Below are 25,948 nucleotides of genomic sequence, written 5' to 3'. Positions count from 1 at the left end.
CCTTTTAGTGAGTCTCTGGAATTCACTTCTAGAAAATGAAGCTAAATCTCTGTGTTTCTTAAATTACTCTCACTGTGGTGGAGTATTTAGACCTAGTCTTTCATTTCCTTCCTTGATGCACATTAATTCAATTATGCCTCAGTGGTTTAAAAACAAAGTCCAGAAATATGAGAATAACATACATAGAAGCCAAAGATAGTGCCATGATCCAAGACATATGGTTATATGAGCAATTTAAAAGTAATTTTTGTTATGATCAGTCATTTTGCATAAAGCACAGGCTGTTACAGTCAATTACAAATTGGAACAGATGTGGGGGAGCTGGGTTTAGATGTGCTGCCTCTCACTGCTCATTACAAGCTTCCAACATTCATGTATTTCAGCAGACTCTGCACTCGGTTTGGAACACAGAGATGGAAAAATAAAGCAACTTAAAAAACCAGAGTTTCTATTTCTGTTATGTACTATGAAATTCTCTGTGGGGTTGTAGCAGCCTGGAAATATATATACTGTAGCTTGATCAGCAATTCTGGAAACACATGCCAAAATATACTACTTCATTTAGAAAATGTATGTAATTAAATTGTCAATTTCAGCAAATTTGTGTAGAATGCAGTTACTTGAACCAACCTTCCATTCCCAGTAATTAAGCCTATACTATGTTGTAGACTAATTACATCTAATTTGATTAATATTTCAAATGCCCTGGAGGTGAAGAGTTGGGACGAGCTTAATTTTTAAGGAAATCTACTATTGAAATCCTTTATAAAGTACTAAATTTTTTGATAATGCAAATAATCCTCCCATAATTGCTCCATTTGACAAATCCCAATTCTCACATTTTTATTAGAGGACATGTGCATTGTAAGACATGCTGCTTCAGAATGAGGTCATAGCGAAGTTCATTTCTGCCATGAGAGTTTGCACAAAATAAACATTTAATAAGCTAGCATGATCCTATAGGAAATCATATAAGGGACTTGAACAAGAATAATACTTTACCCTTGCCATCTTTTTAAGAATTTTATCTCATATCAAACTAAATTTCTAGACATAAAAGCATGGATTCCAGAGCCTGAATCCTACCTTCTAATTTCTTATACAAGGTGTTTAATGCATGTACATTTTCTCACCTGCAAAATGGGAAAAATCATGGTACCTAGCAGCACAGGAGTCTTAGTTATGATTAGCCTGTAATAGTGTCTAACACACAGAAAGTAGTAATTTTTAAAAACTATTTTCATTTATTTTTGAGAGAAAGAGAGAGAGAGAGAGCTCGAGCAAGCACAAGCAGGGGAGGGGGAGAGAGAGAAGGAGACACAGAATGTGAAGTGGGGTCCAGGCTCTGAGCTGTCAGCACAGAGCTCAACATGGGCTCAAACTCCAGAACCCTGAGATAGTGACCTGAGCCGAAGTTAGACACTTAACTGACTGAGCCACCCAGGCACCCCAGAAAGTGCAAATGTTAGCTATTATGATGACAGTAATGATGATGATTTCTTAAAAGCAGAAATTTGCCTTAAGAGGCCCTGAGGACTTGTAAAAAGGAAGGAAAAATGTTTCAAATCTTGTTTTTTAAAACAATCACCACAGACTCCAAAATGCAAAAATTTCACAAAAAAGAAAATTATATACCATATGACAAAGATTTTCTATCCTGACCAAACTCTAAATTGAACTGTTTTTCAATAAGGTCCTGACTTTTGGGCTTTTCTATCCATCTCTGTGTTGTCCAATTTTATCAAGAGTTTTGTTAAAATAGTTTAGGCAGAAACCTCTATTCTCCATACTTGATCACACTTGACATCAAATGAGGTTCCTTATCCCCCACCATCTTCTCATTACCTTGGCCTGCCCTCAGCAAGAATCCTTTCATGTTAGTTTAGCCAGAATTCTCCCCAAAAGAATCCAAAGGAGTCTCCACATGTCACCTTGGAGCCTAACAGAGGGTTCAAACTCAAGAACCCTGTGATCATGACCTGAGCCAGGATCAAGAGTGGGATGCTTAACCGACTGAGCCACCCATGCACCCCTGACAGTTTCAAAATTGGCTGAGGAGGGTAAGTGGTTTGGAAGGAAACCCAGCAGAGTTCCTGGGATTCAAAGCTGCTGCCTCATGAGGGATCTTGCTGGAACAGAGTCATGTGCTGTGGGAAAACAAGGCTCCAGAGAACTGAGTCAAAAGGTGACACAGAAGGGTCAGACTCTTAAGGTGAAAAATATTTAGCAATTAATGAATCTTTTTTTTTTTGGTTGTTTATTTTACTTCAAAAAAAATTTTTAAGTAGTATCTTACTTGCTCAAGCTCCAAACCTCAGTCTAACCATGAGAAAAACATCAGCTAAAACTAAATTCAAGGACATTCTACAATGTATCTAACCAGAACTGCTCATCAAAAGTAAGGAAACTGATGTGGTCCACCAGAGCTGAAGGAGACACCACAAAATGTAACGTGGAATCTTCCATGGACTCCAGGAAGACAAAAAGATCTTAAGTAAAAACTAAGGAAATCAAAGTACCAACTTTAGTTAATAACATATCAATATTGGTTCATTAGTTGTGACAAATGCACAGTATTAACATAATACGTTAAGAATAGGAAAAGTCGAAGTATACAGGAATTCTCGGTACTATACAAGGAACTTTGTATAAATCTAAAGCTATTCTAACACAAAGTTTACTTTAAAAATCATATCTCTTTACAAAAATAGATAATATGAAATTTCTGCATCAATGAGGCAAAAGAAGTTGTTTCAGTAAGTATAAAATAAAAGCCCTAGGGGATGCAAAAGCAGTGTCATTAATCAATGGATTTATTGTTTTTAAATTCCTTATAAAACATGATGTGATTTTATAATTAAAGCTACTTGAGAATTTGATAAAATACGGTAACTATTTTTATTAGATGTCAATGTGGCACATCATAAGACTACTAATAAATTAAGAATAAAATCACTGGGGCACTTGGGTGGCTCAATTGTTTAAGCGTCCCACTTCGGCTCAGATCACAGTCTTACAGTCTATGAGTTCGAGCCCCATGTCAGGCTCTTTACACCTCAGAGCCTGGAACCTGCTTCACATTCATCCAACTTGCTCTGTCCCTCCCCTGTTTGCACTCTGTCTCTCTCCCTCTCTCTTGCTCTCAAAAATAAAATAAAAACACACACACAAAAAGAATAAAATCACTGACAAAGACAAAACCTAAAACAAGGAGAACAAAAACTATGGCCAGGGAAGTCTCCATATATAAATATCAATTCTTCTTTGCATCTTCGAGTGTCCACATGTCACGCTTAGCTGTAATCTGTTCTGAATGGGTACAATCAATTCCCTTTAGTTTTTAGCATTTGGCAGACAGCTCCTGTGCCTTATTTCATCAACACTAACATTGAGTAATGTCTGTTTGAAAAATCCCCTTGAAAAGTTTCCTTGTGTTTGAAACTCAGAGAGTTCCACCACTTACCCGCTAGTTAATTCTGGGGGGAAAAGAAATCTCCACAGTGTGGCCTTGAAGGGGATAAACAAACAGAGCTCCAGCCAGGGCCCTTGGCTCTGCCATTCAAGCTCAGTTGCCTTTGCCTAAACACTGTCCCTGGCCTGCTGATCCATGAGGAAGAATAACCAACTTTGCTCACCCCCTACCCCACCCATTCTCACGTTCCAGTGATAAAGTGGTAACAACACACTGATGTCACACCCATTAGTTTCAGCAACAGAGTAGAAGTAGTTCATATTTGAACTGCAGTCCATATCCATTCTGAAGCCATTACTGGAGAAGGCGAAGCTCAAATATGGTTGAGGAAACAGATACATCCTTCCAAAGGGAAGGATCAACAACAACCGCCACCACCAACAAAAAACTCACCACAAATACCATAATTAAGTGACCTTAAAGAAATTACATATTAAAAAGCTAGAACAATAATAACTGATCGACTTGACCAACTTAGAAACATCACTGGTATCTTTTAAGAAAGTTTGGTATCCCTTATGGGAAAAAAGTGATGGGGCACTTTTCTAGAAAATTGGGGAAAAAGCAATGTCTGCTTAGGTATATGTAAACTTATAGTCTTGCAAAGTTTCATGGTAGCCAGAAGTCCAAATAGAAGACAGAGTACTTTTAAGTAATGTCAGTAGTACATGAAATTTACTATGTTTACTATGTTTATTAATATAAACATTTAGTAATTTTTAATAAATCACTTAGATTGCTAGCATTTTCAATAAACTATTTGTAAAAAAAAAAAAAAAAAGATTGCTAGCATTTTGCCCTTAGTTGTCCATACAAATGAAAGCCTATACAATTATGAATCATCACTAATTAATAAGTCTTCTACCTTTTAGAGTATTTCTAAGCCCCTGTAGGAAGATGTGGTAGAATCATATAGAATCTGGCGCAGACTCAGTTCATGTTTTGGTCATTTCTATACCTTTAAAGCTGGAAACATAGTAATGGTACAAAAAACATTTTCAGAAAGAATGAATGGATTTGTTTCTCCATGCATTGCTGAAAGGACAGAGGAACAGAGGCTTTTCAAGAAGAAAGGAAAAAATAATTAACAGTTTGGGGTATAGCAAAAGTAAATCATCTTTTTTTTTAAACCTAGGAATGTTTAATTGCTGAATTACTCTTTGATAAGCCTATCTGTACAACTTTTTTACTTTGAAGTTTTTTCTTATCGTATGTGATTTGCATGTAAGGATTATCCTTCTCTTTCTTTCACCTAAAAAAGTTAAAGCAAATTTTAAAAAAAATTCTACACTGTTGAGTAACTATTTCCATTAACCATTACAAAACCAGTTGAATACCGAACCAATCCCCACTTTGACAGAACATCTTGCTATTCCCAGGGCTCAGAGGTCTGGCTACTCTTAGCCTCTAAGAGGTGGCCCACAGGCCCTGCCCCCACCACCCCCAGCTGTCTGAGACAATGGTAAAGGCTGAAGGATACCACAGAGCAATTGCTAATGCAAAAATAACTAGGAACAGCCTCCACTGGTGGGATTCCAGAACATTCCGTTGAAGATCTGTTCTGAAGGGAGTTCACAGTTTCCATTGGTGTTTCTGCTACAAGAGGTGTTGTTCAAGGTCGTTTGAAATGGTTGGCAGCCCTGCTCCGATTCTGCATCCTCCTCTCTCTCTGCCCCTTCCTGGCTCGATCGCTCTCTCTCTCTCTCTCTCTCTCTCCGAAATAAATAAAAATTAAAAAAAAAGAAAAGAAATGGATGGCAGCAATGAGAAGCAGCCCCTCACCCCCAGGCTGCAGTGAGTGGAGTTTCTTGCTAGGAAAGGAAACCTAGCTGTGTCTGGGAGAGAGGAGGTGGGAAGGAGCAGGTGGGAAGAAAGGGTTAGAGGAGGAAAAAGGGCTTTTCCTAACAGTAGTGTGCCCTCCTTGCCCCCCACCCCCCGACCAGAGGCTCTACTACAGTCCTGCACTCCTCACAGCTTCCTGCATGAGTCTTTAAGGAAAAATGCTTCCTTTTTCCAGAATGGCATTTCAAAGGCACATTCCATGGAGGGAGACATTGCTGGAAACTTTTTCTGAGAGTTTTATTTTAATTTCAGTGAGAACTGGGGAGGCAAGGCTATTGAAAACACACATGTTAACCAGCACCAACTACATTCTTTGTGGACCTGATCAATGCAAAAACAAACAAAACAGACGAAACCCCTATTTTTATAAGCAGGGGGAAAAGAGACACTCAAGACTAAGTACAAAACATTTCCCTCCTTCCACAGTCTCTGTCTCAGTTTGTCACAGTATGCACTGGCTGTTTAACACTACACTCTGCAAGTGAGTGCAGACCCTCCCTTCTCCCTTCTGGCTACGGTAGAACCCTCTGGCATAAGTATCAGCATCAGGATCAAAGCCNTCCGGGGGCTGAAAAGTCAACCTCCCCTTGCCATGGGGCTGCCATCTCAACCCACAGACTCCAAGGGATTTCCATCTCTGAACTAAAACAGACTGTATCTGGATGGGGGTAGGAGAGGGGCTTGTACCCAAATAACCCCATGAATGCATGTGGCAGCACCAGCCCCTGCTGAAGGCTTCCGGCCAGGTGTCATCAAGGGGGTGTACTCACCCAAAACCTGCCAGCATGCACCTCAAGTCCCTCCTGAAGGCAAAGGGGAACAGCAGTCACCGAGACTAGGTGGGAAGAAGGAGGCTTAGCAACAAGGGCAGTAGGGGACCAGGTGAGGAGCCAAACCAGAGGAGGGGCTGGGAGGCTGGCACACAGGATCCCAGGGACCACACCCTCAGTATGTACACCACTGTCACTGAGAAAGCAGCAATAGCAAAGCATTCACTTCTAATGCTGGACCCTTCTGAGTGCACTGGTCACATGCCCATGAGGCCAGCTTTGACCTGATCCTTCTGTTTGTTCCCCAGTCTTTACCTACTGACCACAACTCTGATGTACCAGGTCCCTATTGCCTATTGTTCAGGCACCCCGTCTGGAGCATCTCATTCAGCCACTGTCCCAAGATAACCCTGCCTTCCTTTCCAGCTCTGACAAATTCTCTCCCCAACACTGGAAACAAATATTTAATAAACTATTTCTCTTACCCACTTGCCCCCATATCCAGTCTACATCCTTTTCGAGTTTAGCAGACCTGTTTGACATTAAAATTGTTGACTTTATTGCCTGTGGTTTGTTTCTTGCCTGGGTTTTATATGTGCATCCCACAGAGAAATTTCATGGAGGGTGTTGTCTGTGAAGTGGCCTCAGGTTTGGCAAAGGCTTGCTTTCGAAGAGGAGCCTGTAGCACACACACAGTTTCCAGTGAGTTCATCACTTTGTTATTATCTCTACAGGAAATACTATCGAANTGGGTCATAGGGGAGTTCTATTGTTAGTTTCCTGAGGAACCTCCACACTGTTTTCCAGAGGGGCTGTGGGTACTTTTCTTTCAAATAATAAAAGCTAGATCACATTAGCTATCAGGTAACAATCCAAAGTCTTCAAATCAGCAAGAGTTTTTCTTTCATTTTCAATGCTTTAGTCGGCATTACCATGTAGGGTTGAGGGGTCAGGACTAATCCCCACAAGAGCAGCTTTTACACAGGGCTCAAAGGTAAAAGAATCCCCCCGTGCAGTGGGGAACGCATGGGGCATGGTGCTCAATTAAATGCACAGGCTTTGGAGACAGCCTGCTGCTTGCAGGTTTCTGGGATTTACCATCTTCACTGGGTAGAAGAGGATTATAATCCTGTGCTTCACAGACTGGCTATGAGGATTTCTGTAAAGCCTTGGCCCAGCACATTATAGGTGCTCAACAATACTAAAGCATCAGTAAACAGGTTGGTGAGAACTTATACTCCAGCATATGTTGACTAACCTATGCGTTCCCATGAATGGAATTCATCAGAGGCAAACCTGTATCAAACCTCTTCTTGATTTTCTCTTTTCTCATTGAGGAGTGCCCCAGTGACAGAAGAAAAAGCTAAGCTACTAGCCTGTAATCCAATGGTGAAAGACTTGGGGTCTATGCTAAGAATTCAAAGGTTTTTCTTAAATATATATTCAACATATAATTGTTTGACTAAACAGGATGCTGGCGAGAAAGGGGAGCAGTACTAATTGTGCCAGAAGAACAAGTTTAAACTATAACTGTGCCTAAGAAACAGAGTAGGGTCAATACATTTACACAGTTAATTTTTTCCCCCAGAGATTGTCACTCTGGACAAATAGAAATGTTTTATTTTGTTGACTCGGAGACCCTCTAGCCAACCTCCAATCAGACTCTGGGTAGTTAGCTCCTACACCCAGAGATCCATCCTCCCTGACTATAGGGTACGTGAAAGAAGGGTGGACTCAGCTCTGGCTCCAAGGAACTCCCCAACTGGTGAGACAGGACACAAATGAAAGCAAACCAAACAAAAATAACAAAAACAGAACATTCCAAAACAGAATATAACCAAATGTTGGCTTTTGTGACACAGCACTTCAATATGATCCCTCAGTGCCAGGCATTAGGTGCCCAGGGAAAATCCAACAAGGAAAGAACATGTGGGCCATTAGGAGACTGGGATTTGATTGTATTCCTGTCTGGTTTCTTGTCTATCTGTTCCATGGACCCCTCCAAGTTATCCTTCTACTGGCAGCTGTCTTTCCACTTAAGGCATCCTAGCAGCAAGCATCTTGCAACAAGTCTGTGATAGGGTATAATTTCATTTTGGCCCATGACTGAAGGTCCACAAGCTATGTTGGGAAACCCTTTTAGATGTAATTAAGGATGATTTTTTTTTTTTTAAGTTAGATTTTGGTCACCATGCATTGTTCAATACATTTGGAAAAAAAATCCTGTATTGCTTGATATTCAAATATTGTACATTTCTTTTATTTCCTAGAAAAGAGCAACTTGGAGATAGTTTATGTATTATTCGGTGAGGTCAGGGAGTCCATGAAAACATTACATATGAATCAAACAGAAAAACAGAACTTTGAAAAGCTATTATCTTTATCACAACATGGCGAGATGGTTGTCTATTATGAAACCAGGCCTTTCTGATATAAACACATGGTGAGCTGTTTAAATAATGGCAATATTAAGAAATTGATATTCACTAGGACAATTTCTTTTAAAAAATCTGTTGAAGCTTACTTAAGTTCTGCTACATTTTGCATCTCAGAAGAAAATCAAGTGATTGGGAGATTCCTATTTTTTTAATGAAATATTTGGATTAATTTGAAAAGTTCAACAAATTCAAGTGGTAAAACCATTTCCAGAGAAAGAAATAAGTAGGAAATAAAGGGCATTCTGAAAATAGTTCTCAACAAAAGAGGAAAATCCATCCTCGATGTGATCCATAGTGGTTTACGACTTCCCGGGTCTCTGCCTTGTCCCTCTGCCATTCATTCCTTTATTGTGACAACACTGGCAGTAAAAAGGGAAGTCCTCTAAGGTCCTTAGCTCCTGAGGGATTTCTATCTGGATAAAGTGTGGAAGTAGACAAGACACACAAAAACAAAAACAAATAGCCACTTATTAAAAATGATGATAAAAGAAAATACTCAGCCTCTAGGATATCCATAGAGAGATACATAAATACTGCCTGCCTTGGCCAGAAATGGCCTAGCCAAGAGCAGAGGAGGTAAGTCTTAATAGATGGGGAGCTCAGAGCAAATAGAGATAGTAATGGTGGTAGAATGAGTGGGTGAGAACAAGTTTTGAGGACACAGTACATGCTTTATGTAGTTTAACTCATCTAAACCTTAATATGTCAGGTAGCTGATGGCTCCTTCCGGAACACAGGGCCTTCTTTTCCTGTTTATTGTTTGAAGGGCATTATAGAAGCAATGTATCAGTGGCTTATGGACTTTATATTGTAAAAGAACGGATAAAATTCCAAAGTTTTAGAGGCAGTAGAGTATTTTAAAGCTCAGTTTCTAAAGCCATGGTTCAAACTTGCAACAGCTTCTTACTAGGTGAGTAACTAACTTTAGAAAGTTTTCTTTAACTCCTGCTGACTGATTTCCTTATCTGCAAAAGCTAACTAGTAAGACTAACTGCCCCTGCATGATTATCATCCATAATCTGCATTTGGGGACTGCCTTCTATGCATCGCTGGCTGCTATCTTGCTGTCACTCTCACATCGTCCTGCTTAAGATCATTATAATCCTTAAGTATTCTGCCAAGGAAGAGAGGGCCTGAGCTCGTTGCAAAGGCTGGAGCTTCATCTTTTCATGCCACTAGTTTATCCTGCTCCTCTTTCACTATTCAGCTCAATCAAGTGCTTTCTTTAGGAATTTTCAACCTCTACTTCAGCTATTCTTTCTTCAATGAATCCACCACCATCTTCCTTGTGACACTTCCTTTCATCATTAAGGTGATATATTTATACCTCAGTGTAAAAAACAGCAACCTGCATTATCTTATATTTCCTCCCACTACCATAAAAATGAGTAGAGCATGTTTAAACATTTTTATGAGAGAGAAAAAAACCACTGAAGTTCTAAAGTTTGTAATGCTGAAAGAAAAAACTGAGCATTTCCTCTTGCTCTCTACATAAATGCAAAAATTAAGGGTAAACAATGTAGGGAGGTAGAACAATTGTAACATGTGTGTAGAAACACAAAACGTCCCAAATAGCTAAAGTAATCCTAAGAAAGAAGAACAAAGCTAGAGGTATCATGCACCCTTATTTCAAGCCATATTACAAAGCTACAGTAAGCACACCAGTATGATATTGGCATAAACACCCAGACATATAAGTGGAATCCAATAACAGCCCAGAAATAAACCCACACATATATGGCCAATTAATTTATGACAAAGGAGTCAAGAATACACAATGGGGAAGTGACAATCTCTTTAGTAAGTGGAGTTGGCAAAACTGGAGAGCCACATGCAAAAAAATAAATTCTACCACTATCTCACAAAAATTAACACAAATGGATTAAAGACTTGAATATAAGTCCTGAAACCGTAAAACTCCTAGAAGTAAATATAGGCAGTAAGGTCTCTGCCATTTGCCTTGGCAATGATTTTTGGATTTGACACAAAAAGCAAAGACAACAAAAGCAAAAATAAACAAATGGACTACCTCAAACTAAAAGACTTCTGCCCTGCACAGGAAACCATCAACAAAGTGAAAAGGCAACCTAACAAATGGAAAATATTTGTAAATCATGTATCCGATAAGGGGTCAATAACCAAAATATATGAAGAACTCATAACTCAGTAGCAAAAACAATTTAATTAAAAATGGGCAGAGGACTTAGGGCAGCTGGGTGGCTCAGTCGATTGAGAGTCTGACTTCGGCTCAGGTCATGATCTCATGTTTGGTGGGTCCAAGCCCCATGTTAGCCTCTGTGCTGACAGTTCAGAGCCTGGAGCCTGTCTCAGTTTCTGTGTCTCCCTCTCTCTCTCTCTCTCTCTCTCTGCTGCTTCCAAGCTCAGGTGCTTACGCTCTTGTGCTCTCTCAAAAATAAACATTAAAAATTTTTTTAATAAATAAAAATAGGCGGAGGACTTAATAGATATTTTTCCAAAAAAGACATACAGATGGCTGACACACCACTAATCAGAGAAAAACAAGTCAAAATTATAATGACCTATCACCTCACACCAGTCACATTGACTAGCATCAAAAAGGCAAGAAATAATACATATTAATGAGGATGTGGAGAAAAGGGAAACTTCATGGGTGATGGCTATTCAAAAGGGCACTTGTGATGATGAGCACTGGGTGTCATAGGAATTGAGGAATCACTGAACTCTACTACTGAAACCAACATAGCACTGTATGTTAACTAACTAGAATTTAAATTAAAATTTGAGGAAAGAAAAATAATGTGAATTGGTACAGCCACTGTGGAAAACAGGATGGAAGTTCCTCAAAACATTAAAAATAGAATTACCATATGATCCAGCAATTCTACTTTCAGTTATTTACCTGAAGAAAATGAAAACACTAACTCAAAAAGGTTTATGTATCCACATGTTCACTGCAGCATTATTTACAATAGCTAAAACATGGAAACAAATTCAAGTGTCCTTCAATGGATGAACATATCCCCCCACCACACACACACAAGAATATTATTCAGCCACTAAAATAAAAATGAAATTTTGCCAATTGCAACAACGTGGATGGACTTTGAAGGCATTATTGTAAGCACAGAAAGATCAAATACAGTACAATCCCACTTATATGTTTAGATAGATCTTAAAAACAAAACCAATCTCATAGAGAACAGACTGGTGGTTACTTGGGGGATAAATGGAGAGCAAGTGAATGAAAAGGCCAAAAGGTATAAACTTTCAGTTATAAAATAAACAAGTCGTGGAATCTAATGTTCAGCATGGTGACCATAGTTAATAATGGTGTACTGCATATTTGAGTGTATAGATCTAAAAAATTCTCATCACAAGAAAAAATATTTTTGTAGCTATGTATGGTGACAGATGTTATCTAGACTTACTGTGATAATTTCTCAATATATACAATATCAAATCATTAGGGTGTATACCTGAAACTAATATGTTATGTCAATTATACCTAAATTTAAAAAAAAAAATCACAAACATGTATGGGTGTTCATAATCTAAAGGAATATAAATTGTGTTNGTGCAAACATATGATATTTGTCCTTCTCTGCCTGACTTATTTCGCTCAGCATAACACCCTCAAGGTCCATCCATGTTGCTACACATGGCCAGATTTCATTGTTTCTCATTGCCATGTAGTATTCCATGGTATAGATAAACCACATCTTCTTGATCCATTCGTCTGTTGATGGACACTTAGGCTCTTTCCATGTTTTAGCTATTGTGGAGAGTGCTGCTATGAACATTGGGGTCCATGTGCTCCTATGCCTCAGCATTTCTGTATCCCTTGGGTAAATTCCTAGCAGTGCTATTGCTGGGTCATAGGGGAGTTCTATTGTTAGTTTCCTGAGGAACCTCCACACTGTTTTCCAGAGGGGCTGTGGGTACTTTTCTTTCAAATAATAAAAGCTAGATCACATTAGCTATCAGGTAACAATCCAAAGTCTTCAAATCAGCAAGAGTTTTTCTTTCATTTTCAATGCTTTAGTCGGCATTACCATGTAGGGTTGAGGGGTCAGGACTAATCCCCACAAGAGCAGCTTTTACACAGGGCTCAAAGGTAAAAGAATCCCCCCGTGCAGTGGGGAACGCATGGGGCATGGTGCTCAATTAAATGCACAGGCTTTGGAGACAGCCTGCTGCTTGCAGGTTTCTGGGATTTACCATCTTCACTGGGTAGAAGAGGATTATAATCCTGTGCTTCACAGACTGGCTATGAGGATTTCTGTAAAGCCTTGGCCCAGCACATTATAGGTGCTCAACAATACTAAAGCATCAGTAAACAGGTTGGTGAGAACTTATACTCCAGCATATGTTGACTAACCTATGCGTTCCCATGAATGGAATTCATCAGAGGCAAACCTGTATCAAACCTCTTCTTGATTTTCTCTTTTCTCATTGAGGAGTGCCCCAGTGACAGAAGAAAAAGCTAAGCTACTAGCCTGTAATCCAATGGTGAAAGACTTGGGGTCTATGCTAAGAATTCAAAGGTTTTTCTTAAATATATATTCAACATATAATTGTTTGACTAAACAGGATGCTGGCGAGAAAGGGGAGCAGTACTAATTGTGCCAGAAGAACAAGTTTAAACTATAACTGTGCCTAAGAAACAGAGTAGGGTCAATACATTTACACAGTTAATTTTTTCCCCCAGAGATTGTCACTCTGGACAAATAGAAATGTTTTATTTTGTTGACTCGGAGACCCTCTAGCCAACCTCCAATCAGACTCTGGGTAGTTAGCTCCTACACCCAGAGATCCATCCTCCCTGACTATAGGGTACGTGAAAGAAGGGTGGACTCAGCTCTGGCTCCAAGGAACTCCCCAACTGGTGAGACAGGACACAAATGAAAGCAAACCAAACAAAAATAACAAAAACAGAACATTCCAAAACAGAATATAACCAAATGTTGGCTTTTGTGACACAGCACTTCAATATGATCCCTCAGTGCCAGGCATTAGGTGCCCAGGGAAAATCCAACAAGGAAAGAACATGTGGGCCATTAGGAGACTGGGATTTGATTGTATTCCTGTCTGGTTTCTTGTCTATCTGTTCCATGGACCCCTCCAAGTTATCCTTCTACTGGCAGCTGTCTTTCCACTTAAGGCATCCTAGCAGCAAGCATCTTGCAACAAGTCTGTGATAGGGTATAATTTCATTTTGGCCCATGACTGAAGGTCCACAAGCTATGTTGGGAAACCCTTTTAGATGTAATTAAGGATGATTTTTTTTTTTTTAAGTTAGATTTTGGTCACCATGCATTGTTCAATACATTTGGAAAAAAAATCCTGTATTGCTTGATATTCAAATATTGTACATTTCTTTTATTTCCTAGAAAAGAGCAACTTGGAGATAGTTTATGTATTATTCGGTGAGGTCAGGGAGTCCATGAAAACATTACATTTGAATCCAACAGAAAAACAGAACTTTGAAAAGCTATTATCTTTATCACAACATGGCGAGATGGTTGTCTATTATGAAACCAGGCCTTTCTGATATAAACACATGGTGAGCTGTTTAAATAATGGCAATATTAAGAAATTGATATTCACTAGGACAATTTCTTTTAAAAAATCTGTTGAAGCTTACTTAAGTTCTGCTACATTTTGCATCTCAGAAGAAAATCAAGTGATTGGGAGATTCCTATTTTTTTAATGAAATATTTGGATTAATTTGAAAAGTTCAACAAATTCAAGTGGTAAAACCATTTCCAGAGAAAGAAATAAGTAGGAAATAAAGGGCATTCTGAAAATAGTTCTCAACAAAAGAGGAAAATCCATCCTCGATGTGATCCATAGTGGTTTACGACTTCCCGGGTCTCTGCCTTGTCCCTCTGCCATTCATTCCTTTATTGTGACAACACTGGCAGTAAAAAGGGAAGTCCTCTAAGGTCCTTAGCTCCTGAGGGATTTCTATCTGGATAAAGTGTGGAAGTAGACAAGACACACAAAAACAAAAACAAATAGCCACTTATTAAAAATGATGATAAAAGAAAATACTCAGCCTCTAGGATATCCATAGAGAGATACATAAATACTGCCTGCCTTGGCCAGAAATGGCCTAGCCAAGAGCAGAGGAGGTAAGTCTTAATAGATGGGGAGCTCAGAGCAAATAGAGATAGTAATGGTGGTAGAATGAGTGGGTGAGAACAAGTTTTGAGGACACAGTACATGCTTTATGTAGTTTAACTCATCTAAACCTTAATATGTCAGGTAGCTGATGGCTCCTTCCGGAACACAGGGCCTTCTTTTCCTGTTTATTGTTTGAAGGGCATTATAGAAGCAATGTATCAGTGGCTTATGGACTTTATATTGTAAAAGAACGGATAAAATTCCAAAGTTTTAGAGGCAGTAGAGTATTTTAAAGCTCAGTTTCTAAAGCCATGGTTCAAACTTGCAACAGCTTCTTACTAGGTGAGTAACTAACTTTAGAAAGTTTTCTTTAACTCCTGCTGACTGATTTCCTTATCTGCAAAAGCTAACTAGTAAGACTAACTGCCCCTGCATGATTATCATCCATAATCTGCATTTGGGGACTGCCTTCTATGCATCGCTGGCTGCTATCTTGCTGTCACTCTCACATCGTCCTGCTTAAGATCATTATAATCCTTAAGTATTCTGCCAAGGAAGAGAGGGCCTGAGCTCGTTGCAAAGGCTGGAGCTTCATCTTTTCATGCCACTAGTTTATCCTGCTCCTCTTTCACTATTCAGCTCAATCAAGTGCTTTCTTTAGGAATTTTCAACCTCTACTTCAGCTATTCTTTCTTCAATGAATCCACCACCATCTTCCTTGTGACACTTCCTTTCATCATTAAGGTGATATATTTATACCTCAGTGTAAAAAACAGCAACCTGCATTATCTTATATTTCCTCCCACTACCATAAAAATGAGTAGAGCATGTTTAAACATTTTTATGAGAGAGAAAAAAACCACTGAAGTTCTAAAGTTTGTAATGCTGAAAGAAAAAACTGAGCATTTCCTCTTGCTCTCTACATAAATGCAAAAATTAAGGGTAAACAATGTAGGGAGGTAGAACAATTGTAACATGTGTGTAGAAACACAAAACGTCCCAAATAGCTAAAGTAATCCTAAGAAAGAAGAACAAAGCTAGAGGTATCATGCACCCTTATTTCAAGCCATATTACAAAGCTACAGTAAGCACACCAGTATGATATTGGCATAAACACCCAGACATATAAGTGGAATCCAATAACAGCCCAGAAATAAACCCACACATATATGGCCAATTAATTTATGACAAAGGAGTCAAGAATACACAATGGGGAAGTGACAATCTCTTTAGTAAGTGGAGTTGGCAAAACTGGAGAGCCACATGCAAAAAAATAAATTCTACCACTATCTCACAAAAATTAACACAAATGGATTAAAGACTTGAATATAAGTCCTGAAACCGTAAAACTCCTAGAAGTAAATATAGGCAGTAAGGTCTCTGCCATTTGCCTTGGCAATGATTTTTGGATTTGACACAAAAAGCAAAGACAACAAAAGCAAAAATAAACAAATGGACTACCTCAAACTAAAAGACTTCTGCCCTGCACAGGAAACCATCAACAAAGTGAAAAGGCAACCTAACAAATGGAAAATATTTGTAAATCATGTATCCGATAAGGGGTCAATAACCAAAATATATGAAGAACTCATAACTCAGTAGCAAAAACAATTTAATTAAAAATGGGCAGAGGACTTAGGGCAGCTGGGTGGCTCAGTCGATTGAGAGTCTGACTTCGGCTCAGGTCATGATCTCATGTTTGGTGGGTCCAAGCCCCATGTTAGCCTCTGTGCTGACAGTTCAGAGCCTGGAGCCTGTCTCAGTTTCTGTGTCTCCCTCTCTCTCTCTCTCTCTCTCTCTGCTGCTTCCAAGCTCAGGTGCTTACGCTCTTGTGCTCTCTCAAAAATAAACATTAAAAATTTTTTTAATAAATAAAAATAGGCGGAGGACTTAATAGATATTTTTCCAAAAAAGACATACAGATGGCTGACACACCACTAATCAGAGAAAAACAAGTCAAAATTATAATGACCTATCACCTCACACCAGTCACATTGACTAGCATCAAAAAGGCAAGAAATAATACATATTAATGAGGATGTGGAGAAAAGGGAAACTTCATGGGTGATGGCTATTCAAAAGGGCACTTGTGATGATGAGCACTGGGTGTCATAGGAATTGAGGAATCACTGAACTCTACTACTGAAACCAACATAGCACTGTATGTTAACTAACTAGAATTTAAATTAAAATTTGAGGAAAGAAAAATAATGTGAATTGGTACAGCCACTGTGGAAAACAGGATGGAAGTTCCTCAAAACATTAAAAATAGAATTACCATATGATCCAGCAATTCTACTTTCAGTTATTTACCTGAAGAAAATGAAAACACTAACTCAAAAAGGTTTATGTATCCACATGTTCACTGCAGCATTATTTACAATAGCTAAAACATGGAAACAAATTCAAGTGTCCTTCAATGGATGAACATATCCCCCCACCACACACACACAAGAATATTATTCAGCCACTAAAATAAAAATGAAATTTTGCCAATTGCAACAACGTGGATGGACTTTGAAGGCATTATTGTAAGCACAGAAAGATCAAATACAGTACAATCCCACTTATATGTTTAGATAGATCTTAAAAACAAAACCAATCTCATAGAGAACAGACTGGTGGTTACTTGGGGGATAAATGGAGAGCAAGTGAATGAAAAGGCCAAAAGGTATAAACTTTCAGTTATAAAATAAACAAGTCGTGGAATCTAATGTTCAGCATGGTGACCATAGTTAATAATGGTGTACTGCATATTTGAGTGTATAGATCTAAAAAATTCTCATCACAAGAAAAAATATTTTTGTAGCTATGTATGGTGACAGATGTTATCTAGACTTACTGTGATAATTTCTCAATATATACAATATCAAATCATTAGGGTGTATACCTGAAACTAATATGTTATGTCAATTATACCTAAATTTAAAAAAAAAAATCACAAACATGTATGGGTGTTCATAATCTAAAGGAATATAAATTGTGTTTTAAGCATACAATATATATTATTCTGAATCATTATAAATAACTTTATTCAAATTTTTAAAATCAATTTTCCCCTGCAGATAAAAGACAGTGAGGAATTTCAAAATAAGAAATTGATTATTAAATTTTTGACCTGAATTTGCCAAGACAAATTACTATCAGTTTAGTGATTGAAATAGTGTCATGTCTTGATCTCTTTTTTAGTAGAATGGGTGAAATTTCTTACTATACTCTTGCTAAAAATTGCTTAACTGGATTAAGACAGACTGGAAAAGTGAAATTTAGTGATGATAAATTCTTCCAGCTGTCTCTGTTAAGGATTCACCTCATTCTCCTTTAGAGGCTACACCTATGGAATCTAAAAGGCACCTGAAGACTCCAGTCGGCAAAGTGCACCAAACTGGAAATGCCCCTTCATAGTTAAAAGATGATCATGACCATGGCAGACCAGTGTGTGCACTGAGGGTGTGGGGTCATGGTCTTAGAATTTTGCTGCTTCTTCAGTTCTTTAATCTATTTTGGGAGTTGCCCCTCCCCCCAAAAAACATTTATTAGGTATAATAAAAAGATGAGTTTGGTCATTTCTTATTAGTTACTGACAGCTTTGCTAGAACAATATAACTCTACAATTTTCCTGACTCCCCTCCCCCTCCCCCTCATAAAACAATCAAAACAGAAAACAGAGCCATAGGACTACCACTCAGACCAAGGTTTTCAGCCTAGCACTAAATCTTAGCATGGACCCCAACTTTAGTGGTGATTGAGCCCATTTCTTATTAGCAGTTGAGACAAATAAAACTCAAAAAGGTTAAATTATCCAAGACCACTCAGCAGGTTATAAAAGCAACTGACAAATTTATAAAACACACTACTCTGTACTAGGGTTTATGTTACCTGCCTTTTAGGATTTATTCATAATCTTCACAACATTCCTAAAAGGTTTTTCTGTATTTTATATGAAAGAGATGAACTAAGAGAATGACTTACCACAACTATTCCACAGTAAGTGGTTGTACTGAATTTGAACCCAGGTCTGTCTGATTTAAAAGTACATGCATAACCTTCCTCACATCACACTGGTTCTCTGGATGGAAGTGAATCTTTCCTAGAACACACATGTCAGCTTTCTGGGCCAGGATCCCTCCAATGCAGCCCATCTATAGAGCAGTTAGCACTGTGTCCTCCTCCGAACTAGCTCAGGAACTACTCTGAGGACCTAGCAGCAAGATGGCGACTAGGAAGAGAGACTGAGAAACCCCTGGCTGCCGGCAGAAACACGCCCTATAAGAGCAGTGAATGGAAGGGTTAGCAGTTGTGAGAATAGGACAAGAAATTTGCCCTCTTAAATCCCTTTGAGTCCCAACACCTGGTTGGAAGACAAATTCTTTAGTCAGAATTTGTGGTAGTGATAACTATATGATTTATTTTCAATTCAAGCTCTTCTTGCAGTAAGAATACTGAAATATCCTTACCATGCACTACATAAGTGATGGGATAGAATGCTTTCCTTCCCAGGTGATATTGATTAAAGTATTAATGATGTCAGGAGAACATCATAAAGTGTGAGTGTATAAAGATTCAATGTCAAAAACTTCTCATGTTTTACTTTATTGGATATTTGCAAAAGTACCAGCCGCTGAACATTAAAAGTAACAAAGCAATACCTGGATATGTAAACCGGAAATGAGAACATTTATGAATTTATGGGTTTAAAAAAATAAATGGATAACTAGATCTTCTAAATGTGCATCATGTTTTGTCACATCCTTGCAGGACTCTCATGGCCTTTAATATTTATGAATAGTCCCCTGGGAAAATACGTTTTTTTTTGTTACTGCTCCAATTAATCTACTAAAATCTTAGAAGATTTTGCTGAAATAAATTTTTCTGCAGAAGTTCTATATAAATAAATAGCCAAGGGGAATGTTTTGTTTTTTAGCTTTAGACCTAAGACCAGTATGTAACTTTTGAAAATGCCTCTTTCAATAATTGAGAGACCCATATTAAAGTAAATATAGAAATAGTTATAAATAAATGATTATTTAGTAAGAGAACTTTAGTCCACAGGTCACTAAATGTGAACTTGAGTATTTCTGAATGATCAACAGCTTCTCATTTCCATGGTGGAATCTTTTAAACACATCAAACAAGTGAAACATGTCACAATGTGGCACTTAACATTATTTGGAAAATGAAAATAAGTTAACCTGCTTCGGTATAGTTCAGTGCAACTGACAGATGCTACTATCTTATTACAGAAGAAAAATAAGAGGAAAGGCTGTAAGTTAGGCTCTTTCCAAAGCAATAATTCTTTGCTTTTATAGAGCAGCTTGCACTCAAGAGATTTCAACTCATCACTTTATAATCATGAATTCACTAATGCACCCACAGCACATCTGTGAAAAATAGACTTTATTGCTATTTTACAGATGAACAGAATTGAGAATGATCATAAAATAAACTGGTGGCAGAAAGAATAGAGACACAAATTTCAAATGTGGCAGTTTGTGGCAGGCAGAATCATGGTCCCTCAAAGACTGACCAAATCCTAATCCCCAGAATTTGTAAATAGGTTACATGACAAGGGAAAATTAAGGTTACAGATATAAATAAGGTTACTAATCAGCTGATCTTAAAATAGGGAGAGCATCTTGGATTATCCAGCTGGGCTCAATATAATCACAAGGCTCTTATAAAGTGGAGGAGAGAGGTAGGAGATGGATTCAGAGCAATGTGGAATGAGAAACACCTGACTCACTTTTGTTGGCTGGAAGGTGGAAGGGGAATGAGGAAGCCTCTAGAAGCTGCAAAAAGCAAGGAAACAGATTCTTCCCTCAGAGCTTCCTCAAGACTTCAGCCCCACCCACACCTTGATTGTAGCCTAGAGAGAGAGAGAGGCACGTTGGGTTTCTGACACACAGAACTGTAAGATAATACATCTGTGATGTTTTAAGCCACCAAATTTATGGTTTGTTATAGCAGCAATAAATCACTAATAGCTGCTTAATCAATTAGGAGCAATTAACATAAATTCAATCATTAGGAAAGACTATAAATGATAAACTTAAGCAACCGCAGAATAACATTTAACTTGGAAATGCAAGTCTATTTTGAAGTAATAAAAGTAGAAGCGCACAGATCCCTAGCCGTAAAGAAAGATGGAAAAGGAAAGATGGAAGAGGAATTTTTTTTTTCTCTTCCACTAGAATACTAGAAGAGAACAGAAATTATAAAAAGAACACATTTATCTAAAGGATGAGGTAAAAGTTTTAAAAGGGCTACATGGAATAGCTTTCCAGGACATGTTCTGGAATCTTTGTCCCTAGAGATCTTTAAAATACACAGTGATATATTTTATCTACCCAGGATGGCTTAGAAATATACTTGCCTGATGACAAGGGCCTAAATCAAACAAACTCTCCTGGCCTCCTCCAGGCTAAATATTCTACGCAGACTTGAGTCTATTCAATTCAGTGTGCAATCATTTACTGCCTGTGTATTCAATGTAAATCATTCTGCTATGAATAACCAAAGACTAACATAAATCCTGACTACAAGAAATTCACAGTCTAAATTTTTTTTAATGTTTTATTTATTTCTGAGAGAGAGAGAGAGAAAGAGAGAGTGAGTGAGCAGGGGAGGGTCAGAGAGAGGGGTACGTACAGAATCTGAAACAGGCTCCAGTCTCTGAGCTAGCTGTCAGCACAGAGCCCGACGTGGGGCTCGAACCCACGAACCGTGAGATCATGACCTGAGCCAAAGTCGGACGCTCAACCAACTGAGCCACCCAGGTGCCCCAAGAAATTCACAGTTTAATAATGTACCAAGGTAAACAGCCAACCATATGCAGGCTAGCCAATGAGAAGAATCATAAGGGTTGGATAAGTGATATATTGATAAAACCTTAAATTATAACAATTGGGGCTCCTAGGTGGCTCAGTCAGTTAAGTGTCTGACTTTGGCTCAGGTCATGATCTCACGGTTCATGATTTTGAGCCCCACATCCGTCAGGCTCTCTGCTGTCAGTGTAGAGCCCCCTTCAGGTACTCTGTCCCTCTTTCTCCCTGCCCCTGTCCGCCCCACTTGTGTTCTCTCTCTCAAAAAGAAATAAATAAACTTTAAAAATATAATATATAAAACCAATGCACTCTTGCTGTTCATAAAACAATATTATAGGTCAGAACTGAAGATTATCAGAGCACCAATTCATTACAATGAGAATTTATCCTGCCCTTCCTAAAACTACTATCTTAGGAAAATTTTAAACATAAAAAAATTCTTTATTGTAGAATTTCAGCTAAAAAATGCAGAAAGAATAATTGATTAGATATTATCCAGAATGTATCTAGAATGTAAAATTGCCATTTTAGAAGCCCTGTATGAAATAATGGAGCTGGGCAATAATCATCAATCGATGTGAAAACTATTAAGTGAAAATCTGATGATGAATTTTATAATGGAGGAATCAGACTGAGACCACCCAGACACACCAAGTAGTCTTAACATCAGTAGGTATGATGCCAGCCATTTATGTATCTCTTTTCATGAGCTGTTAGGAAATACATGGTGTCATCCATGAAGTTTTATTTCCCCAGACAAGCTGACTCCCAATTTAATACAGCTTCCAAATCTACATATCTTTTCATGGGAAGTGCAGGACATAGAGAAACCAGTTTAAAGTTACAGAATGGAAGCAACCGGTTAAATACAGATCGTGGACCAGGATGTATGAGCTGGGTACTCCAGCAAATCAATGAAACTTAAAAAGGGAGAAGAGAAAGGCTAAAAGAGACTTAGGAGACATAACAACCAAATGTAACAAGTAGACCTCGTTTGGATCCTGATTCAAAAAGAAGCCACTGTAAGAAGGCTTTCTTGAGACCACTAGAGAAATTGAAATATGGACTAGGTAGCATATGATTTTGTAAAATTATTATTGTAATATGATAAAGGCCTGGAATTACTAAAATTATTTCCTATCTGTTAGAGATTCATACTGAAGTGTTCACAGATTTAAAAATATGGCATCCAGGTATGCTTTAAAATCCTCTAATTAAAAAACTAGTATATACAAAGAATACATGGAACACAAAGAGTAAGACAGTGATATGTATTCAAGTTACATGGTGAAACATGAGGGTCATTATGACATTTGCCCTCCTTGTATGTTTGAACTTTCCATAATAAAAAATTTCAAAGGATGACAACACCAGTAAATAAATAAAAGTGTATTTCGTCCTTTTGATTATCCCTCATCACTGAGTTACTGAAAGCTTGGCATATGTTTTTTTTTTTTTTTTTTTACAAATAGTTTATTGTCAAGTTGGTTTCCATATAACACCCAGTGCTCATCCCCACAACTGCCCTCCTCCATGCCCATTTCCCCCCTCCCCCACCCCCCCCATCAGTCCTCAGTTCGTTCTCATCATTCAAGAGTCTCTCATGGTTTGCCTCTCTCCCTCTCCCCCACCATTTCCCCCCTGCTTCTCCCGCATGGTCCTCCGTTAATCCTCCTATATGTGAAAACATATGGTATTTGTCCTTCTCTGCCTGACTTATTTCACTCAGCGTAACACCCTCAAGGTCCATCCATGTTGCTACACATGGCCAGATTTCATTCTTTCTCATTGCCATGTAGTATTGCATTGTATAGAAGAACCACATCTTCTTGATCTATTCTTCACTTGATGGACATTTAGGCTCTTCCCATGATTTGGCTATTGTTGAGAGTGCTGCTATGAACATTGGGGTACACGTGCTCCTATGCATCAGCATTTCTGGATCCCTTGGGTGAATTCCTAGCAGTGCTATTGCTGGGTCATAGGGGAGTTCTATTGCTAAATTTTTTTTTTTTTACAAATAGTTTATTGTCAAATTGGTTTCCATAAAATACCCAGTGCTCATCCCCACAAGTGCCCACCTCCATGCCCATCCCCACTTCCCCGTCCCACAACCATCAGTCCTCAGATTTTGTCAGCATTCAAGAGTCTCTCATGGTTTGCCTCTCTCCCTTTCCCCCACCATTTCCCCGCTTCTTCTCCCCCTTGTTCCTCAGTTAGGTTCCTCCTAATCCTCCTGTACGTGCAAACATATGATATTTGTCCTTCTCTGCCTGACTTATTTCGCTCAGCATAACACCCTCAAGGTCCATCCATGTTGCTACACATGGCCAGATTTCATTCTTTCTCATTGCCATGTAGTATTGCATTGTATAGAAGAACCACATCTTCTTGATCTATTCTTCACTTGATGGACATTTAGGCTCTTCCCATGATGTGGCTATTGTTGAGAGTGCTGCTATGAACATTGGGGTACACGTGCTCCTATGCATCAGCATTTCTGGATCCCTTGGGTGAATTCCTAGCAGTGCTATTGCTGGGTCATAGGGGAGTTCTATTGCTAAATTTTTTTTTTTTTACAAATAGTTTATTGTCAAATTGGTTTCCATAAAATACCCAGTGCTCATCCCCACAAGTGCCCACCTCCATGCCCATCCCCACTTCCCCGTCCCACAANGTTTAGAGTCTTTGTATCTTTTGTAGGGTTCATGTTTGTGGTGGTGTCTCTGGTATCTTTGTTCCTAGCTTGGCATATTTATACTAGAACATTTTCTTTACTTTTCTGAACATATTTTTTATATGTATTGAATTACTTTGAATAAAGTATTACTTTGAATACTTAATAAATAAAGGAGCAGGAGGCCTGCTTCTGTTTTTGCCAGGGGTGAGCTTACAGCTTCCAGGTACTTTTTGTAGTAAAGAGTGAATGCAGTGAGGCAATATTTGCAAACTTTCAAATTCTTTACGGTTTATATGATCAGGGTTAGTGTCGAAACATTTGTCAAAAGGGCATAATTCTCAATATTTTTGGCAAAAAAGTGTAATGTGTTTGCTTTAATACAATTATTGTAAGTAAAATCTAGTCTAGACATTTCATTAATAATGTTACTCTCCTTTCTGATTGTAAAGTACAACAGACTTCTCTGTGGAATGGACAAAATACATTTATGCAACATTCCCCGCATATACGCATGAGTGCCAGATCTGATCTACCATAGTTCAAGGAACAGGGTTACACGTGGGAACTTCATGCAAAAGCTCTTCAACAATAATCCTAGCAGTGGAGCAAAATACAAATCTCGTCCAAGACTGTTCAGAAAGCCTTTGAAAGCATTCATAATAGATAATCCCCTTCTTAAAAATGTTATCTTTAATCAGGCTTTACTTGCAAATAATTTTTCTGAATAAGGCTTAGAGATGCTTACATCCTCAAATTACATTTTAATGGGATTAAAAATATTTTCAAAGAAATGTAAGATTTTATAGTACATGTAAAAACTTTTTATCTTTTTGTCTGAAATATGCTAATTAAAAAAATGTAATATATTTTCTTTTCCTTTTTAAGGGTAGCTTCTCATGAAGACATGCCCAGAAAGCTATAGTTGTTATTTTCCACCAAAAGAATGTAACAGGGAGAAAAATTAATCTAAACATACAGGCAAAACCAAGGCATTTTAGCTTATTTTTTTTCCTATACAATTTAAGTTCTATGGCCAGGGATTGTAAGTATAATGGCATTGAAGGTGATTATTTCCATAGTACACACAGGGTATGCATTCCATATTTTCTCATGTTAAGAACTGTGCTGTATAGGTTACAATAATTATGAAGATAATTTGTAATTTTGGCATTTGTTTTGGATGGAATAAAGGACACTTGCCTTTAAGATTTCTATTTCATATTGTACCCATTATTTTTGACCTCTCTTCTTCCCGTGTCTGAAACCCAAACACCTTACCGACCACGGCCTCAGTGTATTTCCCTTCTGCTGGAAGAGGGAAGTACTGGTTTGGTGACAAGTTGCTGCCGTATCCCAGGAGGAAACCTTCCAGTTTTACATTTGGACTTGGACGTAGGAACTTCAAGAGGATGGAGTCACTCGTGGTATTGATGTGGACTTTCAGGCTTGGCCTTTTACCTAAAGATCGGAACAAAAAAATACCAGGCTATTATTTCAATGCTTTAGCATCCCAGGAGCAAATTTGGAGCAAAGGCTAGTTGGCAGAGGCATTGTTGCTAGAAAGCTCATGGTCTACTTAGCTAACCAATATTCTGACACACCCACCTAAACAGCTGAAACATGGGTAATTTTGAGATCCCCAAACCCAAACTAAATAACATATAAAGCAGTCTAGAACACAAAGGAAAATCTTAGGGCTTAATATTTAGTAGTTTATTATTGGGCAGGTAGATGGGATTTAAGGCTATTTTGGTTATGCACAATTAGTCAAAACCATCTGGGAATGGTCAAAGGATCTGAAATGTCTGATTAGT

The 25,948-nt window shown here is 38.3% G+C and overlaps 1 protein-coding gene across 1 annotated transcript in view; it reads right to left on the bottom strand.

The window, feature by feature from the left end:
- Positions 1–25,948, bottom strand: part of ABI3BP (ABI family member 3 binding protein) — a 204,694-nt gene that overhangs the window by 176,845 nt on the left and 1,901 nt on the right. Inside the window, exon 2 of the mRNA XM_077774920.1 lies at positions 25,413–25,592. Within this exon, the coding sequence (XP_077631046.1) occupies positions 25,413–25,592 (180 nt within the window). The remainder of the gene's footprint in view (positions 1–25,412; positions 25,593–25,948) is intronic.

Source organism: Crocuta crocuta, unplaced genomic scaffold (assembly GCF_008692635.1).
Source record: "Crocuta crocuta isolate KB4526 unplaced genomic scaffold, BGI_CrCroc_1.0 scaffold6, whole genome shotgun sequence".
Taxonomy (NCBI): domain Eukaryota; kingdom Metazoa; phylum Chordata; class Mammalia; order Carnivora; family Hyaenidae; genus Crocuta; species Crocuta crocuta.
The sequence above is the reverse complement of the archived record's forward strand: the minus strand, read 5'-3'. Positions and strand labels throughout refer to the sequence as shown.